Consider the following 23,800-nt stretch of genomic DNA (forward strand, 5'->3'; position numbering starts at 1 on the left):
CTATTACATTTTATACTTTTGAACCTATCCACTCAACTATTGAATTTTATGCTATTGCATCTATGATCTATCTACCCATCTATGCATAATTTATCTATCGTCTATCTATCTTCTATCTATCATCTATTATTTATCATCTATTTATAATCTATCATCTATCATCTCTCATCTATCATCTGTCTATCATCTATCATCTATTTATCATCTATTATCTATCTATCATCTATCATCTATCTATCTATCTATCTATCTATCATCTATCTATCATCTATCTATCTATCATCTATCAACCATCTATCGATCTTGGTAGCACTTAAACACGTGAATCTATCCATCCATCCGTCTTTCAAATTCTATGTTGTCGAATCTCTCTATTATTTATCTATATTGATAGTATTTTCTATTGCTGAATCTCTCTCTCATCTATCTACCTATTTATCAATCAATCTACACATGTACAACATACATGACACAAATATACATGCATAAATGCTGAGTTATTTGAAAGTGTGGCGGCGATGAGAATAATTTAGCTGACAAGAAAATCCCAGTATTCACCATCCCTATGCCTAAAAAAAAAAAGAGTCTGAAAACAAAGACTAAAAAATACAAGCTATATTTTGTGTTCAGGGAAAGGAAATATTAGACCAGAAAGCCACACTTCCTGGACTGAGATGCATTGTGCCCTGTTTCTCAGAGAAGTGGTGTCTTGGTTAAGCCAAGCAGTCTTACTCCCAGGACTGTGCTAATTTAACATTGTAGGGTTGGAGTCTTGGCTCAGAGGAGTCATGTCTCTGAGTATCTAAATGAATGTGGTGCCATGACATCTTGGGAGGTGGAGAAAGCTTTAACTGAATCAAGGAGTTGGTCCTCTCAAGGGTCTGAGCTCACAAAGTTTTCATCTTATGGGAAGCTGGAGTTTTGGCTGAGTTGTATGACACCGCTCTGTGGACCAGGCTTCCTAGCAGAAATTTCAAAGTCTGTAACATGTTATCTGGAGAGTCTTGTCTGTCATCTCCTACCACACTCTGTTGCAAGTGCTCACCTTCATCTTTGTTTAAGTGCTGCTGGCCACTAATGCCCCGAGTCTTTTACACATTTCCCTCTGTGCTATAGATTCTGTCTGAATTTTCTATTCTCCCAGTTCAGTTAAACAGCTTTATTATAAGAAGTAAATTAATCAGGAAACTGAAGGGTTAGGTGGCATTATAACATGAGGTATATTTTAATGGTCACAGCTAGTTAAAGGTGCTAAGGACGTAGATTTAGAAAGGTCACCTTGGAAAGGGACCATGCTACTGAGTTTGATGTTTACCCTTTCCAAATGCAACTTTTAGCCAAGGAAATAATTGCTGAACTTTTGCTGTCTTAAGGACTTGTGGCAGACATCCTACTGTGAATGCCTTTTATTTAAAACTATTATTTTGACTATAGTTGTAGCAGCCATTTTAATTTACCAGTCAAACTTTTCTTTGTCCTTTTGATACATGGTGTCATTGTTATGGGGTGGATCTGAACTCCCCAGGATTGTTTGTCTAACCCTGTTTGACATCTCTTCTCCAGAATTCTCAGCATCTGCACTGAGATTCTTTCAGCAACTACCTTAGTACAATACCCAGTCAGACCTGATGAGCTCTATTTTGAATCAGTTGCTCATCTACAATTTTTGAAAGCCAGATTCTTCTAAATAGGACTCATATTCTTGACTTTTTGAAAATAAGAGAGCAAACTCCTTTATACCTTGATAGATTGCATATTTGATCAAACCCTTCCCCATTTGTTACCAAAACTAAAATAAAATACACACCCATCCTTTATAGGTCTTGTGTCTGCTGCAATAGACAAGGATTCTGAAATCCTAAACTAGTCATAAGAGGAAAAATTTGTTAAAAGCTTTAAACAGTTACTTACTTAAAACAAGTTTTAAGGGGCTGGAGAAATGGCTCATCGGTTAAGAACACTGGTTGTTCTTGCAGAAGACCTGGGTTCGAATCCCAGCACCCACATGGCAGCTAACAACTGTCCATAAATCCAGTTCCTGGGGATCCAATGGCCTCTTCTGTCCTCTGTGGACATTCCACGACACGGGTGCACCTACCTACCTGCAGGCAATATACTCATACACATAAAATAGAAATAATAAAATATTATAAAAACAAATTTTAATTACACATTAAAACTTACTGGTAACTCAGCTAGGTATTTTGAATCAATCATATGGCTGAAAAGAAGTACTGAAGTTGGTATATACCTTTCCTCCTTACCCAGAAAGAACAGAGGAATGGTACCAAATTTTAAAAATGATGTCAAATCTTTCAAAAAATAATAATACATAGTAGCAATCCTATTAAAATTGAGTGCAATGAAGATTAAAAAACAAAAAACAAAACAAAACAAAAAAACCCACACTCCTGAGTCCTTGCCATGGATGTGAGTGTACACCATCAGGCTTCTCTAGAAGCTCTGCACCAGGGAAGGCCCCCAACCTGGCCTGTTTCTGTTCCTTGCCTGGTTGTCATGGCAACAGAAACATTGCTGAAATAAAATGCAGTTAAGGATGAGATCCTGGCAGCAGAGATGTAAGCAATCAATGCCAAATTCCTGCTTAAGGGAAAATTCTGGACTAAAGTCCTCACCTCTGTTAGAGTCAGTCATGTAGCTCACATAAGCTATAAAGGCAATTAGACTTTCTTGGTAAGGGAAGCTCATGTATTTCTGTTTTCTTAGCCTTATTTAGAACCTTCGTATTTTTATTTATGTGGCCACAAATATTTTGGGCTTCATTTTTTTTAAATCAGCAGTTGGATCCTCTGTACTCCTTGAGCTAATTTGCGCAGTGTCTCCCTTCCTGAAGATGCATCTCCTCACAGTCCATATATTACGATAGTTAGGAAGGATTTAAGCAGATTTACTCAGACTGTTACTTCCCTCCCATGATATCAAAGGGGAAAGTTCTGTGAAGGTGACTCAAGTGATGGTTTGTGTTCACGCCAATGCACACCTTAGTATATTCACCTTTTGCAAAGATGCTTCTGCCTTGTCTTTCAGAAGTACCTTCAGCCCAAGAACTTGGGAAATATAAGTTTGATCTTACTGTAATTGAGTGAAAGCCTAACCTTAGCTTCTCTTGCTTTTAGTTGATTAGTCAGGCCTCAATATCTCATTCTTCAAGCATCAAGTAAACAAAAATTGCAAAGAATATTTATAGAGGGACAGTTCTTACATTTTGGGGGAGATCTGACAGTTTTGCTACAATGTCTGTGTCATGCATGAGACTAGTAATAAATACAGCAGGGGTCAAAAGAGGGCGGCAAATTCCCCCAGAACTGGTGTTACAGATGGTTATTACCTGCCATGTGGGTACTGGGAATTAAACCCTGGTCAGGCAAGAGCAGCCAGTGCTCTTAACCACTGAGCCATCTCTCCAGCCCCTGTCCTAGCTCTTTTATTAAGCTATAAATTTCTGATTATTTACTGTCTCTGGGGTGCTTTAATCTCATCAGAGAAAGAGCACATTGGGAGCAATTTCCTCCAAGCTCCTTTATGATCTCCACACTGCTAAGAATCTCTAAAATGTCTTCCATTGATAAACAGCCTTATCAGCAGCTTCAATTTACCATCTGGGTGTCTCACGAATGTTGACAAACATGATTTCAGACCTACTCCAGGCCACAATCCATATCAGGAGCAGACCAAGTCTGTTAGAGTAGGTACTTAACCCTCATCATACCTATATACATATATATGTATATATACATATTTATACACCAAATTCTGCACAGAGCAGATATTTTATTTACTATTATTTATCAAAATAATATGTAGCAAACAGAAAGCAATACTCGGAAAGAAGGACTCTTAAGCAATGTTCTACATGCCACAGACAAAATGCTGAAAAATGACCCACAAACTCTGCCACAAGGGAGCTCATAGGATCCTGAGAAATTCTGACAAGCAACAAATAAACAGGTCATTAAAATCTTGGATAATGAGTTCTCTGCAAGGTGAAGCCGAACATCCTGAAAGCTCATAGGAGGGTCAGTGGCCCCGACATTAGCATGGACAGGAGCTTCATGGAGATTGGGGCACTGAAAGGAGACCTACAGAATGAACAAGAGACATCCAAGTGGAGGAGACTGATGGCATGGAGGGAGAACTGCACATCTAATCAAGTTCTTATCTCATCCAAGCTTCTATATAGAAGGACATTCACCTGCGGATGGGCTGTGCAGAATGTAGCGGCTTTGTTTCCAGCTGATACAGAGTTGCAGGCTCTTTGTGTTTTCTTCAACTGTGATACTGTCAGCAATAAGTGAAGTCTCTGTGGTCTAAACTGCGAGAGTTACTAACAGCAACTATGGGACACTGATAACTGGGTGTTCAGTATTAAATATTTTGTGATACTATTGCTGTTGATTTTTTTTCCACAATGGTGAGACTAGTTCAAAGGATCCTTGGTTTTAGATTGAACAACAGACACAGGCAGCCATATTATTGCTGGAATCCAAAGCACTGATTGCTAGAGTGACTGTGGAGCCAGGGAGCCAGGTCAAAATCTCATTAGACTGTTTTAACCTGGAACTGGGGCTTCATTCTTTCTATAGGGCATGGTGGATACAGATTGCACACAGAGTGTAAAACTCTGCAAAGATAAGAAGGTTGGGTGTCAGGAGAACAGTGTTGCTATAACTCTAGCATTGGGTAAAATATCAAATGTCAGTACAACTATCAAAGAAGAGGCATGGACCACAGGGAAATTGATGCAATTGTAATTTAGATTCTGGAGCCAATAGGGCATAGCACCAAATTGGGCTACAGAGGTTGAAACACCGTTCATTGGTGACCCTTGACCCTGGTATTGTTGGACATGGCAGTGGCCCAGGCTCTAAGAGGACAAGTGCTGTGCTGTTGCATCAAAGTTTTGAGATGAGTGAGACAAAGATGTGAGCAAGGCTAGGGAAGCAGGAGGTGGTTTTATGACAGTTCCAAACACTTGGGAGACAGGACACCACTGTATCACACAATCTAAGAGGCTATTCTAGTGCCAGCAAGGCAGGGAGCCCTGGAAGTCTGGTCCACAGAGAAGTGTTGTACAACTCAGCCAAAACTCCAGCTTTCTATAAGATGAAAAATTTTATGAGCTCAGGTCCTTAAGAGGACCAACTCCTTGACTCAGTTAAAGCTTTCTCCACCTCTCAAGATGGAGTGGGCAGCACACACATTTTGATACTCAGGGGCATGACTCCTCTGAGCCAAGACTCCAAACCCTAAGAGGTACAATGTTGAGTTAGCACAGTCCTAGGAGTAAGACTGCTTGGCTTAACCAAGACACCACTTCTCTGAAAAACAGGGCATGATGCATCTCAGTCCAGGGAATGTGGCTTTCTGGTCTAATATTTCCTTTCCCTGAACACGAAATATAGCTTGTAGTTATTTACACCAAAATGTACTTTTTAGTCTTTGTTTTCAGAATTTTTTTTAAGCATGAGGATGGTGAATCCTGGGATTTTTTTGTCAGCTAAATTATTCTCATCGCCACACTTTCAAATAACTCAGCATTTATGCATGTATATTTGTGTCATGTACGTTGTACATGTGTAGACTGATTGACAAATAGGTAGATAGATGAGAGAGAGATTCAGCAAAAGAAAATACTATCAATATAGATAAATAATAGAGAGATTCGACAACATAGAATTTGAAAGATGGATGGATGGATGGATAGATTCACATGTATAAGTGCTACCAAGATATATGATAGATAGATGACAGATAGATGATAGATAGATGATAGATAGTAGATAGATGAGAGATGATAGAGATATGATAGATGATAAATAATAGATGATAGAAAATAGATGATAGATAAATTATGCATAGATGGGTAGATAGATGATAGATGCAACAGCATAAAATTCAATAGTTGAGTGGATAGATTCAATAGCATAAAATGTAATAGATTATATATATATACATATACACACATGCATGCATTCAAAAACAAAATTAAATGGATGGATGGATAGATTTAACAGTATAAAATATGATGGAAAGATGATAGACTCAATAATATAAAATGTGATAAATGGATACATAGATAAATGGTAGCATAGATAGATATTGCCCCACACCATCATGGAAGACCTCAAGGTGTCTAATCTCAAAGTGAAAGATGTAGGCTTAATTTAGGATTTGGAAGGGTGAGGTTTAGGTAACCTCTAAATGTAGTCGTGTTCTAACTGGCTTAAAATTAAGTAGAACTGTATGCAAGAGAGTTAACAAGTATGGGATGGGATTCAAGCTCTTGTTTCCTTTGAACACTAAAAACTTAAAGGATTCTGTATCCTAAAATCCATTAACAGAAACTCATGCTCATCAACAAATGGGTTGAGCAGAATGTGGTGACTCTGGATCCAAGAGGTGCAGGGTTGCAAGAGGTGCAGGGTTGTAAGAGGTGCAGGGTTGTAAGAGGTGCAGGGTTGCAAGAGGTGCAGGGTTGTAAGAGGTACAGGGCTGCAAGAGATGCAGGGTTGTAAGAGGTGCAGGGTTTCAGGTTGTCTGCTGCTTCTTCAGCTGGAAGAGAAAGATTCTTTCTTTTTGAACTAAGAATAAAAAGTTGCATGGTAGAATAAGGTGTTTATCCCTGTGTTCACAGTAAGGAAATGTGATCAATGCATTGAAAATTCTGTGCAAGTACTACAAGGAGATAAATGTCCTCAGATATCTCTTTGCAGAGATATGAGGGAAACCTTTTTATTAAGCTTGGTTGTTGTTTTAATTGGATATCCTGTGTTCTCTAAAAGCAGAGCCTGATATGGGGACTTAGTGTTATTGTATTTGGAAGAGCATGTAAAGTGCGTAAGTCTTTGGTGTACAATTCAGTTAATTTTCTCACAGTCAACACAAACATACCTCTATTCTCTTGGTCAAAAACCAAAAGGCAGGCAACACCCCGAAGATGGGACAAGGCAGAGGAGTTTAAGACGGAAGGCACAGGTTTGGAGAAAGAACACTCTTGGCAGTTATACTGTGGTTGTGGCAATCAAGTTTCTGAAAGGTATAAAAACCACTTTGATGCTTTCTCACCTCAGCCCCCTTCTGTCCAAAACAGGTTGGGTACATTCCATGACCTAGAGAAGAGACCCTACCCACAAGCTAACTTGGTTTCCTTATGTAGTAGAATGCACATCCCAGGTAGAGATTTAAGATAAGATATTCAGATATCTATGATGTGTGGGGAAGCATGAAAAGGAGCTAAGGTCACACAGTCTCCCCTCCCCTCACGTGTGATGATAAGGACAGAGGGCCACACAGCTAGCTACAGGAGGGGCAGAAACGTATGACACAGTGATGGGATGGGAAATCTGCAGAAATCAACTTCCTGACTCTCAAGTGGCCTCTCTTGGCTCTTACATAAAATGAAGCTTTTTCACTTCTGCATTTGAATGCCTCTGGCTGAATCTTCCCATCATAGGTCACAGCCTTTCTTCCCCTTCTTAGCCACTAACCCCCAAGGATAATTTGTGTCTCAACATAAAATATTTGTGACTAGTTTGCACTGGTTTTGGTATTTTTTTATTTTATCCATTTTTATTTTATTTGTATGAATGTTTTGACCGAATGTAAGTGTGCCTGGCGCCTGCAGAGGCCAGAAAAGGGCATCAGATCCTCTAGAACTGGAGTTGAGGACAGACCTCAATTGTGGGTGCTGGGAATGGAAGCCAGATCCCCTGCAAGAGCAGCCAGTGCTCTTAACTGCTGAGACATCCCTCCAGCCCCTGGTTTCGATATTTTGATAAATAGAACCATACAGTATGCATTCTTTTAGGTTTGGTGTCTCCTTGGTATTACTGTACTGCATCTCTGGGTAATACGTAACTGAAAACTGCGGAATTAAATACATACTATATTTCTCAAGTTTATGGATCAGTGGGGGTGAAATTTATAGTGAAAAGGTCATTCAGAAGGAAAGAAACTGAAGTTTAGGGACTACGTAACTTTTTGTTTTGAAAGTGTCAAAATTGCCTTTTGAAGAATAAGCCTAGAAAACAAATAAAATGCCAGCTCTATGAGGCCACGGATAACTCAGTCTAATACTAGTATACTGATGATACTCAGTCTATATTCCTTGTAGGGCCCACTGTGTGGTAGATATTCAACATTGAGGTGTTTGTTGAATAAATATACTTTGAAGTCAAGTGATTTATACATGTATGGACAAAGCTCTGTCTTCCAAACTTATGATAGATTGTCCAGATTATTTTATTGTCTTGTTTGAGATAATAATACTGAAACTTAAAATATAAATTTAGAATTCAAGCTCTCTTGGCAAGTTCTAAGAGCGATTCTTTACTAGTGTTTTGCAATTGGCCTAATCAGATTGACATGCTCCTGTGACTTCTTAATCGAATAGTGAGTGTTTCTCTCAGAGACCTACACAATACAAGTCAGAGCCTAGCGTGCTCCATGTGTCTGGTTGGGCCTATATGGGAGCTTATATTATAGAAATCTTTGGTTCTCTCTCTCTCTCTCTCTCTCTCTCTCTCTCTCTCTCTCTCTTCCTCTCTCTCTCCCTCCCTCCCTCCAAAATGTATTTTCTCTGCTTCTAATTTGTTTTCCCAGGTCAGAGTCTATAATTTTCCTGTTCAGATACTTGAAAAGACTCAACTGACACCATGTAGTATAGTCACATTAAGCCACAGTGACAGAGATAGCATGGAAGTAATGCAGAAACATGCAGGTAGACCAATGTTAAAAGTAGAGCCCTCAGAAACAAACACAGCTAGAGCCTTCTAATTTTGGACAAAGGTGCCAAAAGCATACAATGGGCAAAAGTCCAACCTTTTAAACAAATGATACTGGGAAAATGCTATCCACCTGCAGAAAAATGAGCTTAGATCCACATCTCTTATCCTTCACCAAAAACCGATCAAAAATAGAATGAAGACCTTCATATAAAGCCTAAAATACTAGGTAAAAACACTTCAAGAAACAGGCACAGACACGATCTTTCTGAAATAGAATCTAACAGTGTAGGAAATGAGGAAAGGTGATCAATGCATGTAAATTCTATGCAAATACCACAAAGAGATAAATGTCCTCAGATATCATGTCTTTGCACGGATTTGGGGACTTTGCTGAGTAAGTAGATTTTAGCTGTTCATGATCATACACAGACACGTAAACTCAGAAAAAGCTAAATATTTCAGGTGACAGGTATTTTAATTAGCTTGATCGTAGTAACCATTTTATTTTCTATGTGTGTCTCATAACGTCACATTAGACTTTAAAAATACAGTGAAACACAAAAAATGAAAGTGATTGAAATCATAATGCATATACAAACACACATAAGCAGGATATGCATATATGTGTGTGAATTATATATGTATATGTATATATAGCTAGCATATAGCATGTGTATATATACATAGTGTACCTATGTATACTTAGTGCATATGTAACCCAAGAACACTTTCCTGTTGCGGTGGATTAAATCTTATCTGCCCCCTTGAACACTGGGTTCCCCGTTGGAGCGACTGCTCTAGTAAATGTTGCTCTAGTAAATGGGCCAGGGACCTAAGACAGTAATCAGTGTTCTTCCATGGCCCGTGCTTTGGCTCCTGCCTCCAGGTTCTTGCCCTGAGTTCCTACCTTGGAATCTCTCAGTGATGAATTGTGACCTGGGAGATGTGAACTAAATAAATTTTTTCCTCCCCAAGTTGGTATTGGTCAGTGTTTTTTCACAGCAATGCAAAAACATAACATACTAAAACAATCTACTTCTTTTCTCTTTGTGTATGAATGCGTGTGGTGTACATACACGTGTATGTGCCCATTTGTACATGCAGAGGACAGAGGAGGACTTGGGTCATCATGTTCTATCACTCTCTCCCTTATTCCTTTGGGAACGGATCTCTCACTGAGCCTAGAACTAGGCTGTCAGCCAGACTACCCAATGATCCCCTTGTCATATGTGGTTACAAGCACACATGGCCACACCAAGCTTTTTTGTAGATACCAAGGATTCATACTTGCACACTCATGCTCACCCAGCAGGCATCCCTGACCACCAGATCTCTATTTCTTTAGGGTTCTTTTCTGAAAATGTATTTTGTGCCTTCTGATTTTTTTTTTTGGTTAAGGTTTGGCTGTTAGGAAACATATTTTTTCCCTTTCAAGACAGAGGAAGATGTTAAGTGAACAGCATAGCTAGAGATTCTGAGATTCCTCACATTTCTGGGATGTATCTTCTCTGGACTTGGATGTGTAATTTCCCAGCCAAACCAGTTTGATGCTTGTTCCCTCAAGCTGATCATCTCTTTCTCCTGATTGTTGTAGTAGTGTGGTTCCTCAGTGCGGAAACAGTCAGGCTCACTTTGTTCTTGGAAGTCTCCATCATGACATCCACACTGTGCAATTTGTCATCTTTCTGTGTCATATGAGATACAAGACAGACCTCCATCAAAACCCCATGGTCCATGCATCTTGTCCTCTTGAGAGAAAAGCTTAGAATTGTGTTTTCTCCCAAGCACACTGCCAGGATGAGAGGGAGCCAGAATTATAGAATGACATAAACTCTTTGCAGTTCTGTGAAATGAAACCTCAAAATCAACAGGAAAAACTCCTTTCCCTTTCCTCCACTTATTTCCTCTACTGCTCCTGTGTACACCCCTCCCACTTTGTACATGCCATCTTAAGGAAAGAAGTCAATAAGTCCTAAAAGTTTGAAGTGAAGAAGAAAAAAATACAACAATTTGCAATAATTTTAGTTTTGTGCTTGATGTCTTGTGAATAAATTACTATTGGCAACAGGAAATGCTGCTGGATTATCTGACCACCTGCTCCAGCATTGAACATATTTGGAGAAGGAAGGATTAGAAGTCAGCATAAGCTGTTTTATGAAACTTACAGAATGTCTCATCCATAAGCGAGAAGTTCCTCCTATTCTGAGAAGAATGGGGAAATGAGACCAGAAGAACAGAGAGACACTGCGGGAAACTGAGAGCTAAGCAAAATGTTCAGACTTTTCATGAGTGGGAAAAAATAGCATCTAGAAGCAAGTCTGTGACTCTGGCCTGTGTAGGCATTTAACAATTACAGTAAGAAAAAAAATCCATCAGATCAGTTATTTTTTCTTCTTGTTACAATTCTCAGGTAAATTGTGCTCTATTAATGTCTCATATAAACGTATGTTATTTGTTATGCTCTATAATGCTTTATTTCTGAGAATCATCTTGACATATCTGTTGAAATATTAATTTGAGATAATAAGTACAGAAATAACAGCAGTTTTATGCTTTTGACAAGCTCCTTGCTCACTCCTTGAATACATTAATAAGATTCACATGGAACCACAAAAGACCCTGGATAGCCAAAGTAATTCTAAGCAAAAAGAGCAATGGGATTTATCCTGTCAGATTTCCAGATTTCAAATGACAGAGCTATAGTAGCAAAAACAACATGACGTTGGCACAAAGACAGAGATGTAGATCAATGGAACAAAATAGAGGACCAAACATGAGTACATACAATCACAGCCACCTGACATTTGACAAAGATGCCAAGAAAACACATCGGAGGAAAGACAGTATCTTCAACAAAAGGCTCTGGGGAAACTGAATCTCTACCTGTAGATGCATGAAATTAGATCCATGTCTATCACACTCACAAAAGTCAGCTCCAAATGGATTGAAGGCCTCAGTGTGAAACCTGAAACACTGAAACTGTTGGAAGAAATCATAAGCTGTACTTTACTTTTAACGTGACAGATAACACAGACATTTAACAAAAGTAGATGGAGTTAGAGAACCTTAACAAAGTTTAAGGATGCTAAAACTAGTCATTGGAAACTTGTTGGGAAATATGAAAGTAAGTATTTATAATAATGATAGTAGACAACACTTTTTTTTTTTTTTTTACTGTGGATGGATAAAACAGAATTACCACAGAATGGGTGTCTTAACACAGTTATTCTTCACAATTTTGGAGACTGGGACATCCTTGTGTCAGGTGAGAGTTCACTTTGAATCCATGGGTGGCTACTGTCTTTTAATCTATTTAGCAGAGAGGAGTGAGGGAACTTTCTGGAGTCTGGGCCCTGATACCATTCATGAGTGGTCCACTCTCATGCCCTAAATATCTCCCAAAGGTCCTGGGACACTACAAGTTGGGATTTCAATATCTCAATTTGGGCAGAAATTTCCAGGGCAAGCAACCTATTACAAAACAGTTGATTGAGACCACAACTTCAAACAAAATATAATGAGGTTATAAAATCAAACAAAAAAGTGAAAATGGATCTCAGAGTATAGATGATAGATAGAAGTGTTAAGAGAATAATGGGGCTGGAGAGATGGCTCGGCAGTTAAGATCACTGGCTGCTCTTACAGAGGACCTGAGTTTGATTCCCAGCATCCACATGGTGGTTAACAACGGCCCAAAACTCCCGTTGCAGGGGATCCAATGCCCTCCTCTGACCTCCGTGGGCATTGCACGACATGGGTGCACTTACACAAATGCAGGCAATACACTCATACACATAAAATAAAATGATAAACAAAATATTTTAAAATGAGAATAAGTAGGTAGCCAGATATATTAATCAATCACATTTATTTACATATATGAATACATATAAGATATATGATTTTTTAAACAAATTATGTATAATTTAGTTGCATATAAATATATACAACTTGCAGAGAATGGTGAGCATTTTGGTAGGAATTTTATATTAGATAATATAGTGATAAACATTGGAACATACTATTAATATGTGGCTATGGGGCTATATGAGTGTATTTTTTACTTTTCTCATCACTGGGATCAAAATTCACAAAAGAAGCAAATCAAGGAAGGAAGGATTTATTTGGGCTAACAATTTCAAATTCAATAGATCTGGTCCATTGCTGTAGGGAAGGATGGCAGAACAGCTCTGTGGAGGCAGTCACTTATGGCAGAGTTCACATGGTGGCTGGATCAGGAAGCAGAAAGCTCAAGAGAAAACTGGGAGATGGTATAACATTCAAAGGCCTACCGGAGGTAACCTAGCTCTGCAAGTTGGCCTCATGTGCCCTGGCCCATGCTCAGCCTGCTTTCTTATACAATTCGGAGCAACCTGCCCAGGGCTGGCACCGCCACAGTGGGCTGGGTCATCCCACATCACTCAAAAATCAAGAAAATATCCCACAGACATGGCCAGAGTCCAGTCCAATGTAGGCAATTCTCCAATTGAGGCTCCCTCTACCCAGGTGTGTCAAGTTGACAACTAAAACTATCCAGCACAGAGATCTATGGTTTGGTTTATGATTTAGGTGATGTTAGAAAGATATTTGTGGTTTGTGTTCTTTGTAGCATTATTCACAATAGGGAAGAGATGGAAGTAATCCAAATGTCTTCTGAAAGATGAGTATATACATAAAACAGTAAAGTAATAGTCTCACAAAGAAAACATTCTTGTCATATGCTACAACATGAATGAAGCTTGAGGACCCTGTGCTAAGTGAAAGGAGCCAGGCACACGTGCACATTCACACACACAACACACAAGAAAATATTCCAATCACAAAAAGCATCACAAGTAGTCCCAGATCTTACATGAAAGACAAAATAGAATCAATTGTCAGAAGCTGTGGGTAGGGAGGAAATGTGGAGTTACTGCTCAATGGGCATAGATCCGTTAAACAGCAGCATGGTGTGACTTTCCTAGGAAGGTGTGAACAAATGTTTACTCATCATAGATAGAGCACTCACAACAGAACAAAGAAATGATTCCACCCAGGTCTATCTTAGTGAACTAATGAGTTTATTGGGGTTACTTGCAGGAGTATGGGCGACTCAAAGGCAGCTGCATCATGAGAAAGCCCACTGCAGCATGAGTGACAACCCACAAAGGCTGCCTCCCAGGAGTTGCCTGACCAACATGGAGGGAGCTCAACAGGAGTCTGCTTTCTCCTAGCAAGTGTATATGGCTTTTATAACATTGAGGGAGGGCCTTGTGACTATTGTACATTTTGAGCTTCCCGAGTCTCATAAGTTTCATGAACTCCCCATCTTGTAAGTCTCCTTATTTTCCTGAACTGTTGCTGTCTGTTGTGGCTCTAGACCTCTGTCTGGGGTGGGGGGGGGAGTAGGCGCGAGATCAACCACACAGATCTCGGGAGATACTAGTCATCAGCAAGACGCCAGGAAGCCTGTTTATTTTGTCCTTAGGGCTTTCTTTTATAACCCCCCCCCGCCCCCGCCCGATCCTCATTGGTCCATTTGGCTATGTGTCTCCTCTTCGTTGGTGCGGCACGTTGTCCTCTGTTTTGTCATTTGATGTTGTGCTTTATGGCAGGTTTTAGGTTAGCCTGAATAATGGAAGTATTTACCAGCCCATTTCCCCACACTGAGCTTCAACTCTCCTTACACCTTCAAGGAGAGAATGTTTCAATTCAGAGGAACTATCTACACAACAAACAATAAGACTTCAATTAGCACCGACTATACACTCCACATGTTGAATTATATGTACTATAGACACAATTAAAACGACAAAAATCAAGAAATCGTTTCGACTTAGAAAGAGAAATGTGTCCAGGACATTCATGCCACTGGTGCACCAGTGGGCATGTCTCTCCAGGCACGTCATTTTTGTAGCTTTCAGGGTACACAGCTGGATAAAGTGGATGATTGTTTTTCTCCTAGGTAGCATTCATATAACCTTCTAGCACCATGAAAACTATTCAGTAGGGGTGAAGCTTCCAAATCTGTACAGCTTGGTTTCTCCGTGTTCTGTGGCTCAAGCCAAGCATGTGGTGTCTTCAGCAGTAGAGTCTTCCTGTCAAGTGTTGGAGGGTAACCAAGAGCATTCGCAGTAGCCTGTAGTGTCTGGGGATCAATAGGACCTCACTGACCAATAACTCCCAAAGGCGTAAACCATTCTTGGCACTCGGCTTTTTATTTGTTAGCCTCTGACAACTAGTAGGGGCACTGTTGCCCCATCATAATTTATAATTTAACTTCATGTTAAATTCTTTGTATACATGATATATTTTAGGGCATTTAATAGTAGGTTTCTACGTGACTTTTTCTAAAGGTTTTAGTTTGTTTCCCTCTTTGTAGTCTTTCCACTCCTCTGTCCTCCCATTCCCCACCCCATTTAACCCTTCCTGTTTCATCATTCCCATTTATACCACCTGCATTCTATCTCCTCTCTCTTGACCCCCCAGCCTTTATTAATTTTCTCACCTCTATGGATAGTCCAATTGAAATGCATATATCTATACATTCAGATAATACCTACAAATGAGAGAAAACATGTGGCCCTGTCTTTCTGGGTCTGGGTAATTCCACTCACAATGATTGTTTCCAACTTATCTATTTACCTGCAAATTTCATAATTCATGTTTATTAACAGCTGAATAATATTCCATTGTGTAACTGTACCACATTTTGATTATCCATTCATCAGCTGATGGACATCTAGGTTGTTTCCATTTCCCGGAAACTGAATAGAGCAACAATGGACATGGATGAACAGGTATCTCTGTAGTAAGATATAGAATCCTTTGGCTCAGGAGTGGTATAGCTAGCTGGGTGGTGTGGTAGATTCTTAGCAGTCATGACATGAATGTCACAGGAGTAACCAACCACCTTCTGTTTGGCTTTAAGGCCTGCTCCACAAAATGGAGCCGATACCTGACACCATTATAAGAAACAAGAACCTATGGATAGACAGATCAAAGGCCCCAGGGAAGGGTCTATCACTACTATTCTGCTAAATGAACACAGCATTAAACTGACCCATAATGACTTACTGCTGTACTTGTAGATTGCTATATTCACCTCCCAAACTTCACTAGAGATGCTTCTTTTTGCAGTAGATGGCTACTAACACAGAGACCCACAACTGATGGAGGGTGCAGAGAACAACAGACTACAGAGCTCTCAGCCATAAATAGGAGAGCTCTATCACACCCCCTCCTACAAAGGCTTAGGGATCATTTCAAAAGAGGGGACAAAAAGACTGTAAGAGCCGGAGGTGGTGGATGAATATAGGAAAATGGTGTTTCCCAGAGGGCAGGGTGGTTACATGTCTATCACAGCAGCTGCGACAGCACACACAAGACTTATGTAAGCTCAAGCCGGACAAAATCCAAGCATGGACAGAGCAGTTAGGCATAGTGTTCCGTGTTAGCTGAGGAGCTATTGCAATTAATAGCTTCTGAGAAGGGGGGTGGGTGTCAGTTTTTTTAAGGGTTTGCCCTCTGATCAGTTTATCATGCTCCAGTGAATGAGCACACATCCAAAAGTATATGGTCAACATGAACTGGACTCAATGGATTTAAAAGAAAATCAAAAAGAGGACAAGTTATGTGTGTACGAAGGGGGCTGTGGATCTTGTAGGATTTGCGGTAGAGTTATGATCAAAATACATTGTCTAAAATTCTCAAAGAACTAATAAAAAATGAGAACAAAAAAATGCCCTTAGCCAATAAATGCATTAGACTACCAAGAATACAGATTGGCTCAATCCTTCTTGTCTTTTGTACATGAAAAATTTATCACTTTCTTCTGTTGTTTATGTGCTACTTTAAAATTTAATTTTTATTTTAGGGTCTTAATGATTCATTTGTCACCTGCACACAAGTAATACAGAGAATCCCAGGCACCATTTTATGCTATTTCATATTTATAAATTATATCAGATTCCTGAAAAATAACTCTAAACTCAATTTGAAATGTATTTAGAATACTGCCATTTTCCGTAAAAGAAATGAAAAAAAACAATAAAGAACTTTAAAATAAAAAATAAAAAATAATGGTGATTTTTTTCCCATACCTACAGTTAAGTAGAAGTCATCCTTTTGTGAGAAAATAGTCCTGCCCCTAGACCAATGAGCATTTTTTTTTTCCTCCACTGGTAGACATTTGGTAATACTTGCTAATACTTCTTCTTCTCACAACTCGGATGAAGACTGAACAAGTATCAGGGACTCTATTAAACATCCTGTAGTACACTAGACAGTCCCCTATAACAAGGAGTTTTCTATGTTAGAACTTTCTTATGAGAAATTTTGGAGGACTAATCAATGTTGTGTTATTATTATATTTGTCTTTTGCCTTTTGGTTAGGGTGATGACCTCAGATTCAGGAAACAACTAAGAATGTAAAGGTTGGATGGAACGAAACTGAGACTAGAGGATGGAGCTTTTTGTTTAGAGCATTTGAAGGGAGATGGCTACATTTGTCCATGAATACTTGGGCCTTTCAGGAGTCATGCTTTCCCTTCTTGTAATTCATTTATTACTTAAAACCAGAACTGTGTCAAATATTATGGGAAATGTCTAATCTGAGCTAATCTGGCCCAAGACAAAGCCAACCTTCAAAATGACATGTTTTAACTCCATGTTTGTTTGTTTTTGTTATCTCTCTCTCTCTCTCTCTCTCTCTCTCTCTCTCTCTCTCTCTCTCCCCTCTCCGACAAAGTCTCCCCATGTAAACCCAGCTCGTCTCTCTCTCTCTCTCTCTCTCTCTCTCTCTCTCTCTCTCTCTCTCTCTCTCTCATTTGGTCTTTTTGAGACAGGGTCTCCCTGTAGTACCAACTTCCTGGAGACTAGGCTGGCCTTGATCTCACAGAGATCTGCTTGCTTCTGCCTCCAGAGTCCTAGGATTAAAGCCACCACGCTAGGTTTTTAACTTCTCTTTTTAGCAGACGAGTTCATGTGAGACATGCAGAGCCCACCACAGACTTACATGACAGAGACAGCTCATGTTGGCCTCATAGGTTCTCTCTGGCAGGTTATTAGGAAAGGAGGAAATTTCCAGAGTATGGCTATGTAGTTACAGCAACTGGGTCTGGTTCCCCTGTACAGTTACATCAAAGTTGGTTTCCAAACAGGGTCCACCCTTGTCTTCCTAAATCCTTCCTGTAACTATTCAGGTGGTGTTGCTCCTTCCCCACTTGTTCCTCCTCCTGACTCACTAGTTTCCTTGAGGCATCTAGCCTTTTCTCAGTGTACCTCCACTGCTGGGGGCAAGGTCTATTAATCTACAGGTCTAAGCTTATATGAAATAAACGAAGAAGATTCTACAGTAGACAACGGTAAGTCAAGGATTATTAAAAGGCTGCCTTGGTGGTGCACGCCTTTAATCCCAGCACTTGGGAGGCAGAGGCAGGCGGATATTTGTGAGTTTGTGGCCAACCCAGCCTACATAGTGAGTTCCAGGAAAGCTGGGGCTACAAGGAGACCCTGTCTCAAAAAGACAAAAAAAAAAAAAAAAAAAAAAAGGCTGCTTGCAGGGGCTGGAGAGATGGCTCAGTGCTTAAGAACACTGACTGTTTTTGCAGAAGACCCAGGTTAGAATCCCAGCACCCAACATGGCAGCTAACAACTGTCCATAACTCCAGTCCCAGGGGATCTGACAGCCTCTTCTGACCTCCGTGGGCATTGCATGACATGGGTACACTTACCTACATGCAGGCAATACACACATACACATAAAATAAAAACAATAATAAAATTTTTTCAAAAAGTTAAGAAACAAAGGCTGCTTGCAGCCTGTCCACGGGCTGAGGAATCGTTAAAAGAAAAAATAAATGTATATATGTAACAGAGTAACAAAAATATTTTTCTATGCTCATTTAAAAATATTATTATTTATAGGTTATTGAACACTCCTTATAAGTCATAAGATAGTGATTACTCTTATTATTTAGCTTATTATAGATTATGAAACATTTTATTTATCAATATTGCTATTCCTAGCAATATTATTAGTCATGTGACATTTTAGTAAATGCTCTTTAGAAATAAGACAAGCCTTTAAAAACATTTTCTTCTATCTTTATAACAATGCAGGGTCAGTGCTGTTCTCCATTTAACACATAGAAAATGAGATTTGAGAACATAGACTTGTGTTTGCACGGAGCTGTCAGACACTGGGGCTCAGGACCCGCACTGTCCCAGCACTGTTGTTTCCACTAGGGAGTTATTTGAGTACTAGGATTTTATGAAGAAGGAAGTACAACACATTTCACCCATCTACAATCTGTAAGTTTCACATCCTGTGCAGCAGTAAACACTGAAGTAAGAAGGGGTTGGTGACTGTTAGGAGACCGCAAAGGAACCGAGGACTGGAATCCAAAAAACTAGAGTTAAAAGCTCTCCGGGGTTCCTGACAGCTCAGCTGTTACTAACAGGAAGGGCCACAGACTCAGGTAAGCAATGCTGGAAAAGTTTTTCTTTTCAGCAACTAATTTCACAGGCAGCTCCGTCCTTAGATTGACAAGAGGATGGTCCTGGCCTTGACCTTGGGTTCTGACACCACGACTTCTCGTATCACTGCATGTACCTGCTCTCCTAGGCTGAATAAACTCAGACACAGGCTGCCATTGGCAGGTGGGAAAATAAAAGGATAATTATCTGGAAAATTCTGCAACAGTGCCAGACTTAGGGATGGATAGCTGATCCACCCATCCATTAGGTCCAGGACCTAATCTTGTTTGGGTGGCTGACTAATAATGAAAACTTTCATATTTAGTTAGCATTGATTCTATGTCATTTTACAAAGTAGGTATTATTTCTTTAATGGTTATAATTTTGCTCATTGTCTAACAAAGAATTGTTATGAGAACCAAAATCTCTGACAGATAATGTCTATTAAAACATGATGAGCAGGGCCAGCCTGGTCTGCATAGTGAGCTCCAGGACAGCTGGGGCTACAGGGAGACCCTGTCTCAAAAAGACCAAAAGAAAAAAAAGAAAAAAAAACATGATGAAATATGTAGCATTAATACTAAAATAATACTAGTCGACAAAAAAATCAATGAAGTTATGTGGTTTGTATAGTATATAACATGAATTGGAAAAGACTGAAGGACCGGAAGAGAAATTTGAGGGTGAAATTCATCAAATGAAAAGCAATGCACTTGGACAAGGGCACATTGGCAGAGGGAGATGGCTACATTTGTCTATGAACCCCCTGACCCTCTCAGGAGTCAAGCTGTTCCTTCTTGTAATCCGTTTATTAACTAAAATCAGAAGACTGTGTCAAATATTATGGAAAATGTCCTCTTGATTCCAAGGTTTTTGTGGTTTTTCACTTCTCTGTATTACCAGTGTCTCCCTTAAAGAGCAGGTCAAAACTGCATTCTGGTACAAATACTCATCTACAGATTTGAGAGTCGTAAGCTGGGAACAAAGTTCTTTTAAACAGCTGAGTTTATTTTCTTTCCCAGCTGTGCAAAGCCCCATCATGATATCACAAATAATGACCAATGAAGATGTTACGGTGATTACATCAAATGGAATCATTTTTCCCCAAGCAAGCAAACCTCAACCTACCCACCAGAGTCAGGATAGCCTGAAGAAATCTTTAAAGGCAGAGGTCAAAGTGATGGCGGTAAATCTAACTCAGAACATTCTGGGGGGAGGACATGGAGGGCAGAGGGAGGAGACATTGTGTCCTAGGACTAGAGATCTTTTGTGTGTGTGTGTGTGTGTGTGTGTGTGTGTGTGTGTGTGTGAACAGTGTTAGGTTTTGTCAGATGAAGACAGTAGAAGCCCATTGGAGAGATGCTTACATTTCACAAAATGATAAATATTTTTCCTTTCTTCTGAAGATGAGCCATTGAGTTTTTGTTGTCATAGCTACTGTTTTCCCATTTTTACAGAATAGTTTCTAATATTTTCTTTTATGAAAATAGTGATAATTACATTATAGACAGATGATAGATATAGATACAGATATTCACCATTTGTGTACTTAATAGTACATACTGATTTTCCAAAGGGATCTTTGCTCTTACTGATAATTATAGAAAAAACATACCTTCTTCTCTTTCCTTTTCTTCTTTGGAGAACAGAGATTTCATCTATCATTTATCATCCATCTATCTATCTATCTATCTACCTACCTATCATCTATCTATCATCTATCTATCTATCATCTATCTATCTATCTATCTATCTATCTATCTATCTATCTATCTATCTATCATCTATCATCATCATCTATCATCTATCTATATCTTTTGTTTGTCTCTCTGGTCTCATCCAGGACTTATTAAAGAAGCTGTTAGTCAAGAGGAGGCAATGAGAGCAAACTTATCTAGGACTGAGTGGAAAGACTGAGATGTGGTTTTCAAAGCTGTCTCTGCACTAACATGACCTATGCAGGTCTCTGTGCTACCTGATAGAACTGATTACCTTGCTTTGGATATAAAAACTCATGAGTTCCTATGAGGTTCATACAACAAAAGGTTTAGAAAATCAGTTAATCATTATTAAAACAGTTGTGAGTCCATGAGATGAAGGCAGATGTTAGGAAGGCAAAACTTCTTTCTTACTATAGAGCCTTGGGCTCCTCAGACTAGGAAGAAGCTACGGAGCTGGCCAGAGAGCTTGACTCTGTTGTGATCAGTGGGCTCTGAGGGATATGGGGAGGAGCTTCCCATAAGAGGGAGCAGGAGCCTTGCTCACCGTGGACTCAGAATGCTTAGCATGTGCCAGGAGCTGGGAGCAGAGGTCAGGACTGGTCCAAAGCTTAAGAGGCAGAAATGTCTGAAAGTGGGCTGAAGATGTGGCAGCACTGCATACCCTCCAGAATGAATTTTCCTGTCTCTCACCCAAGATCTTTTACAGAGTTTGCATTCTCACTGGAATATTGTAGAAGGTCACAATGCCTGAGCACAATGGCAGAAGGGGAAAAGCCCCATCTTTCACTGATAGTTTGTAATCCTCAACCTCTCTTCTCCCAACAGACGATCCAGATTATGTGTGGTGTCATGGTGTTCTGTCTGGGGATCGTTTTAGCGTCTGCTTTCATGGCCCCACATTTTACTTCAGTGTACTCCATCCTGTTAAAGTCCACTTACCCCTTTTTAGGAGCCTTGTGTGTAAGTAGAGTTATGTGGAGGGCAGGATGGGAAGGACTGGGGAGGAAGATGCCTACTCTGCACAGTCTTTGGATCTTGTTGCCTTTCTGTCTACTGGGAGCAAAGGGTCAATGGGAGAATTTGTTCTCCTGTGTGCGTGTTGTCATACAAAGTCTGAGTGTGTAGTGGGGCAGTAGTTTCTTCATTTAGAAGCGCTTTCTTATCTAGTTCAAATAGACATTTCATGTGACAACCAGTGGAAGACCTCGCACTCCCCCTGTGAGAGGGTGGAGGGAGGAGCACTTTCACCATTAGGATTTGGCTTTGTTGGAAGCACATGGGGTTGTCTGAGCAACTGTCTCTGCTTCAGTGGTAGACTAGAAATTCCTCTGAGACAGCTATGTGCCCTGGGTCAGAGCATGTGTGGGTTCTTTTCTCAGAGAACAGCTCTCCTGTAGATTGATGAGGATGTTTCACCTACAATGTTTCCTTTCACTGTGCCTTCCATCTGCTTGCCACATCTCAGTGACTATTTTTTAGCGTTTCCTACATTTGTTTGTTTGATGTGTCCCAAACTCTGCCTTTTCCTCCACTGGGTCTGTTTTCTTCTTCAGCCAACTCAGGCTTGATTTCACCCGTTTTTCAGAAGTGTCCTTGTGTCCACGGTCCATTCAAAGATACTGCATTCCTTCAGCTATTAGTTCTCCCGAGTTTCCTCCAGACTTCCTCATCTAAACCTTCTCAGGCTTCCCTCATCCTTGATGTCTGACAGTTTCTGAGTTGTGCTAGCCAGGATTTTTGTGACATATTCCTAAATCTGAGTTTGTCTGATATTTCCCGAATCCTTAATGAAACACGGCACAACAGCGGTGACATGCCTTCTATCAGGTTGCATGAAAAGTGCACACCTTCAACACCATTTCAGTTAGCCCGATCATAGGTTGAGGCAGTGTTTTCTAGGGCAGTCACTTCACCTTCCCTCCTCTCCATACACTGCTCTTTGAATGTCACTAAGCATCACTCATGTGAAGTGCACACCTTCGACATCATTTCAGTTAGCCCGATCATAGGTTGAGGCAGTGTTTTCTAGGGCAGTGCAGTCACGTCACTTTCCCTCCTCTCCATACACTGCTCTTTGAATGTCACTAAGCATCACTCATGTCTTAAGAGTGTGCATGTGGGGCTGGAGAGATGGCTCAGCCAAGAACACCTGGGTTTGATTCCCAGCACCCACATGGCAGCTGACATCCACCCATAACTCCTGTTCCAGGGTATTCACACCGTCTTCTACAAGTTTTGCCTTCCTCGGGCATTGCATGACACGGGTTCACGTCTACACCTGCAGGCAATACACTCATACACATAAAATAAAAATACTGACAATAAAAAGAGTGTGCATGTGAAACTATGATGTATCGCTTGTAGATCGTGCACAGGCTCTGGGTTCAATCCCTATCAATCAGCATTATATGAATAGTCTATTTAAGTCTGGATAGTAGAAACCACTCCTTTTTTCATTTCTAAAGATGTTTCTGCTACGTAGCTTCCTTTACTCTACTGAATGGGAGAAAATATTTTGTTTGATTAAAGGTTTTGTTGTGTTAAAGGTTTCGTGCCATCAGCCTCATCTTTGTGTTGACATTTGTCTTATTCTCTGGAGCCACCAATTAAAAGTCCTGTTTCTTGTCTTCCGTGTCTGTTAATATCGAAAACGGCACGCAACATCCTTCAGTGTGTAGATGCCAAACTTTTCATGAAGACACTAGCACACTAAGGCAGAACATTGGAGAGAATTCAACATGTTCAATTGAGATTCAGGGAAGTAAGCAGGGTTTATATGTGCAAATCAGAGTGATCTAACCCTGTTAATGAAAGGAAGGGCAAAAATCATGTAGTCATTCTCCATTCTATTCCATTGTAGATCGTTCCCTCATG

The 23,800-nt window shown here is 40.0% G+C and overlaps 1 protein-coding gene across 1 annotated transcript in view; it reads left to right on the plus strand.

The window, feature by feature from the left end:
* The first annotated feature begins 19,044 nt into the window (after positions 1-19,044).
* LOC103733616 (membrane-spanning 4-domains subfamily A member 6D) overlaps positions 19,045-23,800 on the plus strand; it is a 10,300-nt gene continuing 5,544 nt past the window's right edge. Inside the window, exons 1-3 of the mRNA XM_029563264.1 lie at positions 19,045-19,207; positions 20,228-20,391; positions 21,752-21,886. Coding sequence (XP_029419124.1) covers positions 20,245-20,391; positions 21,752-21,886 — 282 coding nt within the window. The 5' untranslated portion in view covers positions 19,045-19,207; positions 20,228-20,244. The remainder of the gene's footprint in view (positions 19,208-20,227; positions 20,392-21,751; positions 21,887-23,800) is intronic.

Source organism: Nannospalax galili, unplaced genomic scaffold, assembly GCF_000622305.1.
Source record: "Nannospalax galili isolate Female #2095 unplaced genomic scaffold, S.galili_v1.0 scaffold1956, whole genome shotgun sequence".
In the NCBI taxonomy this organism is placed as follows: Eukaryota; Metazoa; Chordata; class Mammalia; order Rodentia; family Spalacidae; genus Nannospalax; species Nannospalax galili.